This window comes from Microtus pennsylvanicus, chromosome 21, assembly GCF_037038515.1.
Source record: "Microtus pennsylvanicus isolate mMicPen1 chromosome 21, mMicPen1.hap1, whole genome shotgun sequence".
NCBI classification, from domain to species: Eukaryota; Metazoa; Chordata; class Mammalia; order Rodentia; family Cricetidae; genus Microtus; species Microtus pennsylvanicus.
Genome location: NC_134599.1, coordinates 18294398 through 18302496, shown reverse-complemented (window position 1 = coordinate 18302496; position 8099 = coordinate 18294398). Strand labels below are relative to the sequence as shown.

Genomic DNA, 8099 nt, shown 5'->3' with positions numbered 1-8099 from the left:
CCTGGCGGCCGCTGGAGGACCGGCTGCCATGACCCGCCTTAGCGGAGAGCGAGACCACCAGCTAGGGTTCCCACCATAGAACTCCGTCTCCTCCCGTCCTGTCCCTTATCTACCCCCGAACAAGTACCGGAGCAGAATAGCTATGTTTTGTAGAAAAAAATTAAGTGTCTTTATTCCTGAATAGATTAGTACGGTGGTGCGGGCTCGGGAAAGCCCTGGACCCCGAGGATTGCGGAAACAAAAGGTGCGAGGGACGATTCCTCTTCCGCAGCCTGGGTCCTGGAGAGGGTACTGGTGGGGACGGCAGTAAGGCCAAAAGTCAAGAGGAGACACCTAGGTCCCAGAGACCACGAAGTCGCTGCGTGCTGAGCGGCCGCTCTGGACGCCTGAACCGCAGCGGGGCGTGGTCCCCGGACTTGCCTCGCCCCAGCCTTGGTGGGGAGCCGCGACCCAGGTGGCTCTGCGGCCTCTGCGGATAAGTTTGGTGGTCTGGCCGACCCTGTCTACACCTGTTCAAGCTCTGTGTCCTCGTAGAGCAGGGCTCCACTGAAGATAGTGAGCGGCTCCTCCGAGTGCGCCAGCTGCCCCATGACCAGGTCAATGCAGACAGTGTCTCCGACCTGCAGCGGCAGGATGAGGCTGAAGACACCCAGAGCACCCGGGCTGGGCTGACTTTCGGCCACAGGCTTATTCTCCAGTCCCTCGGGCTCGTAGCCTCCCGAGTCTATGCGGGCCACACCCAGGTTGGAGCGCGACAGTACTGCCTCCACTTTCTCGTGCCGGTGCCCAGTTAGTACAGCGCTCAGCAAGTAGCGTCCAGACAGTGGTGCAGTGAAAACACCTGGGGACAAGAATGACAGTCAGGAGGGGAGACCGTGTCTGGGAAGGTTTCTCGGGGAAGGAGTGGGCACAGCACCTCTGGACTGTGGAGAGGCCCGCTGGTCCTTTCATAGCTATTCCACTGGACTGCATCTCCAGCACTTACTGCTGGACGCGGGAGAGCCTGTCCCTATAAAAACCTGTGGCCCGTCAGTCCCCTTCCCTCCCCACTCTCTCGGTGTCCAGCTGTGGTGAAAGCGCATGGAGAGGAATAAAGGTCTTTCTAACTCACAACATGAAAAGATGTACTTGTCTACAGCGGCATGAGCTGGGCATTAGCACTGCCCAACCTCACTCATTTCCTCAGCTGCTCCCAGGTTACCTGTCTCTGGGTCATAGTAGCCTCCATCATTGAGCAGGACTCTGTCGAAGGGGACTGTGCCAGGTTCCGACCGAGGTAAACTCAGGGCAGCTGAAAATGCCACCCTCGGTACCGGGGCCGCTGGAGCTCCCTCCACACCTGAATAGGGGTAGAAAGAGTTAGTTCATAATCTCAGCCCCCTTCCCTGCTGTCCAGGTTGCTCGAGGACTAGCCTCCTCCAGTCCCAAGCTCATTTCCTCCTTCGGAGTCTAGTGAGAACTTACCCTGTTCACCTTGAGGACCTGTGAGAAGGAAAGGAGACAACAATGAGTCGGGCATCTCTCCCTATGCCACTCTTCAAACGTTGCTGTCTTGCAGGACTCTGAGTGTAGGTGTGTTTCCCAGCAGGAGTGAGGTGCCAAGCACAGTATAAGTAGGGTCGAATCTGTGCAGCTGCTGGGCCATAGCCTTAGCCCTGGGCTGTGCATACCCCAGATGGCCCTTGTAGGCTAAGCATTAATCTGCAATATGGCAACAAGATACCCGGCAGCCAAATGGCCATCTCAGCTGCTAGTCACTTTCTTCTCTACTCACTGTTAGACACTAGGAACCCCCATTTCCTTGTCCCTTTCCCCTTCTTAGCCAAGCTCCGCCCATGTGGAGCGTTATGCCTGGGCTGCCGGGAGAGAGGCAACCCTGGTTGAAGCAAGTGTCTCAGCCACTATACCTGGTGGTCCAATGGGCCCCTCCTGTCCATCCTTGCCAGGAAGTCCTGGGGGTCCTGCAGGGCCTGGAGGCCCCTGTAGCCCAGGAGGTCCAGGGGGCCCAGCCTCGCCCGAAGGCCCTGTGGTGACAAAAGCTAGTTGAAGGACAACTGTACAGGGAGTTTCCAATTGATAGGAGAGGTGGTGGTTCCCATTAGAGAGGCAGGTGAGACACAGGGGCCTGGAAGACTGTGGACACATGGAGCCCCCTGGGCTGCAGGCAAGGCACCTGACTGACAGAGCCACAGCCCAGCTCTAAGCAACCAGAGGAAGGCAGCTTCCCTGGCAGCTTCTCTGCAGGCACACTTCAGCCTCCCAGAGACACAGTAAGGGCTATAACTGGGGCAGGGCAAAGAGGAGGCGCGGGGATGGGGGGTGAAGATCAGGCCTCCTTGCTGTTTATTGTAGAGTGGAAGGGAACAAGGAAGGGCTTGAAAGGGGACCCTCTCACGCCTTCCGTCCTCACCAGTGAAGTCCTTCAGGCTAAACTGCTGCAGACGGTCTTCCAGGAGTAGCAGGGAACTGTTGAGGGCACCAAGTCGTCTGCCCAGGCCTTCCTGGCCCCCCAGCAGCTTCTCCAGCAGGGCTGCATGTGTGATGCTGGTGCTGTTGCTTTCCCGTAGGGCAGCCCAAAGCCCAGCCACATGTCTAGAAAGGCCTTCACGCAGGCCCTGTAGTCCCCCTGCCACGGTATCCAGTCGTTCACAGACTCCCTCAAGACGGCCTAATCGCCCTTCTAAGCTAGGGCACTGGCCCGCCTGTGCCTGGCCCTCCTCCAGGCTTCGGAAGCGCTCCTCACTCTCTGTAACGTGCTCTGTGGCCTCCTGCTGAAGCCTGTTGATCTCAGAGATGATGCTGTCCTTGGTGGCCCCCAGGTCGGCCAGATCAGCACCCTGGCCCTCCACAGTGGTTTGGAGCTCATGCAGTGTGTCATTGAGGGAGCTAAAGGTGAGGATGACCTCGGAGAGTTCTCCCTGCAGGGCCTGGAGGGCTGAGCCCGAGCTGCCCCCAAACACGCTGAAGCCATCCAGAGGCCCGCGGCTTGGTCCTCCAACACCTGGGCCAGCTCCAGGGCCCCGTGGAGGTAAGAGTGGACAGGAGCAACGTTCCACGCCATCCCGAAGGCGGCCCAGCTCCTCCTGGACACCGCCACAGGCCCCACAGCCCTCGTCCCCGCGGGCTTGCAGCAGGCCCTCCAGTTGGCTTAGCCGGGTTGCTGTAAGATTGAGGCGCAGCAGGAGCTCCGCTGCTGTCTCCTCCTGTGCGTCCATGCGCTCCTGCAGGCGACCCACAGTCCCTTGCAGTCCCTCCAACATGGCCTGCTGGGCCTCCCCTGCTGCTCTAACTTTGTGCAAGTCTGAGCCCAGCAGCCGTAGCTGGCCCTCGCTGTCCAGCACCCTGTGCTCCAAGGCACTGAGGGTCTCACTGACCCGAGAATCCTGTTCCCCAGATCCCCTAGAGCAGAGCTGTCCGCAAGCCTGCACTGCCCCTGGCACCTGCTCTTCCAGCAGATCCAGGCGGCCACCCAGCTCCCTGCTCACATTGGTCATGAGCGCCTCCAGCTTTTCTAGCCGTCCTAAAGCATCAGGCAACCAGTGGCCCACCCTCCCTGGTCTCCCAGGCCAGTCCTTCTCTTGCTCCTCTGAGGGACTGAGGGTAGAGTTGAACCGGTCTTCCAGGCGGGAAAGGCGGGAGGCCAAGCTGGTGTAGCCTGGGGGGTAGCCCCCCTGCCCAGCTGCTCCTCCCAGCTCAGAACCTCGGCGCCCGCTGAGCACTGTCACTGAGCCGGCCACCACATCCAGCCTCCGCTCCAGCTCTGACAGTCGCCGGCCCAGGTCTGGGGGACAGCATTCCTGAAGAGGTCTCCTGGCCATGGCAGGTCCCAGGTGCTGCTGCTGACGCTCCTCCATGGAGGACAGTAGCTTCTCCAGTGTGCGCAGCCGCTCCCTATCCTCCTGCTGCTGCTGGCGGAAGTCATCCAGCCCTGCCAGGCACACGGAGCAAGACTCCTGCAGCTGCCGGTCCAGCTGCCGCAACACCTCCTCACTAAGGCCAGAAGGGACTGGGACAGGGGCTGGGGACCTGCCGCCTTCACCGGTGCCTCCATTATGATGGTTGTTAAGGTGGCCCAGCTCCTGGTCATGGGTGGAGACGCGGTTGTCAAGGAGCTGCAGCTGATGTTGGATCTCATTGAGGGTTTCATGCACACCCGGACGGGCAGCCGCATCTGCCGGCTGCTGCCTCCCATTAAAGGCCGTCTCCACAGCTCTCTGTACGTCTTCTGCCAGGCGCCCGTTTATTCCCTGCAGGACACCTCGAAGGCCTTGCAAATCTTTGGTCAGGCTCTGTACCTGCTGCTCCAGCTGCTGTACTTTTTCTGATTCCCCAGGACCTGAAGACAGAGGACAGCAAATGACTGAGGGCCCAGGCCCTGCTCCCCCAACTCCAGCAAGAGTCAGGGGCTCTCCTTTGCACGATTTGGGCGAGAGAAAAAAAAGAAAGGAAACACTGTTCACCGAATGCCCTGAGCCCAGCTTTGAATCACAGCTCTTAAAACTTCTACTAGGCAGATACTCTTGCCATTTGATGACATGGGAAGCCAAGAACCAGAGGAATTAGGCTGGTAGTCCCAGCAAGAGTCAGGCATTCCTTTGGATGATTTGGGCAAGAGAAAAAAAGTTTGACAAGGGGGCCGTGTCAAATTTCAAATCCAGACCATCTGGCCACCAAACCTACCCACATCATTTCCACTTGTCCTTAAGACCTCTTGACTTCTTGGAAACTGTTTCCTTATCTGGGAAATGAGAATGACACCATGTGTCCTCCCTCTTAGGGCTGTCAAACAGTACAAAACGGGAAGGCGAAGTACTTCACATGCCACTGTAGCAATGACAGGGCATTTCCCTATAGCACCACAGGGACAAACAAGAAGCCTTTGCAGCAAGCCTGCCAGGGTGCTGACTGGCTAGCCAGTCAGCCAGAAGTTCCTGTTTCCATAATTATAGTTCAGTTATCTCTTTGGCAGGAAAAGAGCGCGCATCCGGTGTGCCTGTCCTAGCACATACACATAGGAAAGAAAAATGCAACAGGGACTATTGCATTCTGGGACCTGCAGTCTCCAGGGGCCAGAAAGGGACCTGGGACCTGTAGTCAGGTGCAATGCATGCTAGGATTTGTAGTCTTAACTGTCTTCAATGGGGAGCTTCTCAAAGGAATTCCCCTGCTTCTCCCATAACCTTTCCCGACTAGGAAGGACTAGAAAGGCCGCTTGAGGGCGTATGTGAGCAAATCCTCTTTAGGCCTTCTTATTCAGCTCTACGTTTTCAGGTCTTTCAATCAATCTACCCCCACTCCTGGCCCCCCACCACACAACACACTCAACCCTCGCAGGCATAAACACACGCAGAATCTCAGTGACGTCATTACCTCCTTCCTGTCCACCTCCCTCCAAGTTGGAGCACAGCGGGGCCCCACATTTTACCACCCGGGGTCTCCCCATCCCTAGTAACATGGGGACTCACCTTCTCCCCCTAGCCCACTGAGGTGGCTGCCCGCACTGGAGCCAGATAGGTTGGGGCGCCCAGGCCTGGGCCGGGGGTGTGGCGTGGCGGGTGCAGGGCCCAGAGCAGAAGAAGGACCCTCTCCGCAGTCATCGCCCCCATACCCCTGACAGCACCTCCACTCCATGTCTGTCACTGTCTTGTAGGCCACCCGGTAGCGAGGGCGAAGGAAGCTCCGGTACCTGGCCAGAGGAGAGGGAGACTTTGTATTCTCTCGGTTCTGCCAGGTTGTATCCCTCACTGGCCAGTCCGTGTGTGGCCTTGCTCACTTGACAGCAGATTTTTAGCCAAGGGCTAAATCCCAGCTCTTCCTCCCCTTCCCCTGTGCTAGAACCCTGAGCTCCTGGCTATGAGGCTGGCCTGACCAACAGGCCTAAAGATTGGAGACAAGGGAAGTATGATTGCAGCAGCTCCCCAACTAAGCCAGGACCCTAATCTTTTCTCAAAAAGTCTTGTCCTGCCCCCTACTCCCTGCTTTGCACAGTACCCACCAGCTGTCTGCCCTTGCCCAGCTCGCACTAAGTACCCAATGTGTGGGGGGACTCACATGATGCTTCGGGGACACTGGGGCTGGCCCCAGCCACAGGGCTGATAGTCTGGCTTGACGATGGTCTCCACTCCATCCTCAAGGACGCAGCTCACTGTCCGAGTCACCACGTAGGCACACCAGTTCCTGTAGGTACAACCCTACCTGGGCCAAAGGACCAAAGACACAAGCCCCAGCGGGCCCAGAGGCTGAAGGAGGGTCAAAAGATGAAGGGGTTTTGAGGACCAGTGAAAGGTAGGGGGTTTGCAAGGGCGGCCCCCGTCCCATATCTTAGTCATCATAGTAGATAAAGACTTTTCAAGACAGGGAGGACTGAAGAAAAAATAGACACAAAGTGAGGTCAGGTCTCATGACTGTGGGGTCCTGGGCACCCTGGAGTTCACGCTCCCTTGTGCCCTTCCTTGGGCCTGTCTCAAGTCCCAGCTGTGTAAGCCAACCACCGGGGATACTGGAGATAATCCCCTGCGCATGGTGCTTCCACCCAGCCCTTGCGGAGGAGAGCAGGGGCAGGCAGATGTCCGGCCTATGGTTAAGTAGAGAATAAGCCACTGATGGTTTCCGTCCCCCTGGGGCTTGTGGTGCTGCACTCTTGGCCCCGTTCACACTGACTTCTAATCTGTGGGCTGCTGTGGAGCCAGACGGAGGAGCAGAGCAGAGGGGGTCATACATTAGTGGAGGAAGCCCTAGAGAGGGACAAAAGATCTGCCTGATCCCGAGCTGGCTGGTACACAGTTGGCAGGAGGGTCTGATTCATGCCCCTCAGTGTAGTTTCCCTGGGCACCCAACTGCAGGCCTTCGTAGGGAGATGGGGTGTGAGCTGATCCCCCTTAGGCCACCAAAGTCCTGGGAAAAGTCCCACAGGAAGGTGCACGTGGGAGGGTCATTGATGGATGGGTGTCCTCTCTCCTCTTCATCGCATTAGGGAGATAGCCTGTTGCCCACCTTCTGAGAACCTTCCCCAAACACAGCCTCCAGCCCTGGCCGGGGATACAGACTCTTACCTGTGGCGGCTGGTAGGCCGCGGTGAGTTCTGGGCCTGGGGTCCCCCAGGACTGAGGGCAGAATTGCCCCCTGTGTAGAGGCTGTAACCTCGAGGAGAGTAGCTGGCAGCCTCCGTGGCTATGGTCAGCAGGTAGCAGAGATAGCAGCTCCAGAGGGTGCTGGGGGCCATGGTGAGGTGTTCCTTGCCGCCTTTAGAGACACATCCCGGCTTGACCACTGGTGCCTAGACCCGTGCCTCCAGGGGATGTCGCTGCTCCTCTTCAGGGGACAGCCAGCTAAACCAGCTCCGACCCCCGCTTCCTGCCTGCAGCCCCCAGCCACACGCCTCCTCCTTGGCTGCTAGGCCTGACCCCTCTCTCTCTCTCTCTCCCTCCTCTTTCCTCCTCGGGCTCCTGTCTATCCCTCCCTCAGTTCCTTCCGCTCTCCTCTTCTGCACTTCTGAGGGGAGTCTGTTCTCTGGGCCCCTGGCCTCCCGTGCCTGGTCCCTGCCCCTCTCAGAGACTGTTTCCTGAGCCTCCACCCCCTGGCTCCAGCTGGCCCTCTTCTGGTCTCCCTGTTCTGTTCCCTGGTGACTGGATCCTAAGGATGACAGAGCTTTGCCCCTGTGGCTGTTGAGAGGCACAAGAGTGACCACGGGGCGGGCCAGCCTCCTCCCTCCCTTCTTTCCCCTCCCTTCCCCCTGTCTGGCTGGCGGTCCAACCTCCCCCTTCCTCCCCCACCTCTCCAACCATCGGGCGCCACATCTGCTTCTTGTTAACTCCGGGAAAGAGGGGGGCAAAAAAAAAAAAAAAAAGGAAAAACAGAAATGTGGAGTTGCCGCCGGGCTTGAGGCCAGCCTCTCAGACAGGCCACATGGAGCTGGGACCAAATCTGGACAGGAGACACAGAGCTGGTGGCTAGGACCACTGCCAGAGTCCCAGCTCCCCTGGGTCAGTCAGAACAGAACCGGTGGGAGAAGATGAAGAGAGAGGGAACCCTGAGGACAGCAAGAAGGCAGGACTGTGCAGGGGATAGCACATATGGGGGCTCGGCAGCCCCTCATCATC

The 8099-nt window shown here is 58.4% G+C and overlaps 1 protein-coding gene across 1 annotated transcript; it reads right to left on the bottom strand.

The window, feature by feature from the left end:
• Positions 1 to 145: 145 nt before the first annotated feature.
• On the bottom strand, positions 146 to 7675 carry Emilin1 (elastin microfibril interfacer 1). The gene is made up of 8 exons (XM_075955252.1): positions 7053 to 7675; positions 6052 to 6177; positions 5466 to 5686; positions 2411 to 4336; positions 1908 to 2024; positions 1465 to 1482; positions 1202 to 1339; positions 146 to 841 (listed from the first exon to the last, which is right to left on the bottom strand). The coding sequence occupies exons 1-8, from the start codon at positions 7220 to 7222 to the stop codon at positions 504 to 506; spliced, it is 3054 nt and encodes a 1017-aa protein (XP_075811367.1). The 5' UTR covers positions 7223 to 7675; the 3' UTR covers positions 146 to 503.
• Positions 7676 to 8099: the final 424 nt, after the last annotated feature.

What these genes read in the sequence shown, in the direction of transcription:
- Emilin1 (XM_075955252.1), bottom strand. Translation starts at nt 7,222, where the DNA reads ATGGCCCCCAGCACCCTCTGGAGCTGCTATCTCTGCTACCTGCTGACC. An exon ending in CGGCCTACCAGCCGCCACAG is followed by an intron (nt 6,178 to 7,052) that starts GTAAGAGTCTGT and finishes TTGTACCTACAG; the next exon opens with GAACTGGTGTGCCTACGTGG. An exon ending in CAGTGGGCTAGGGGGAGAAG is followed by an intron (nt 4,337 to 5,465) that starts GTGAGTCCCCAT and finishes CTCTGTCTTCAG; the next exon opens with GTCCTGGGGAATCAGAAAAA.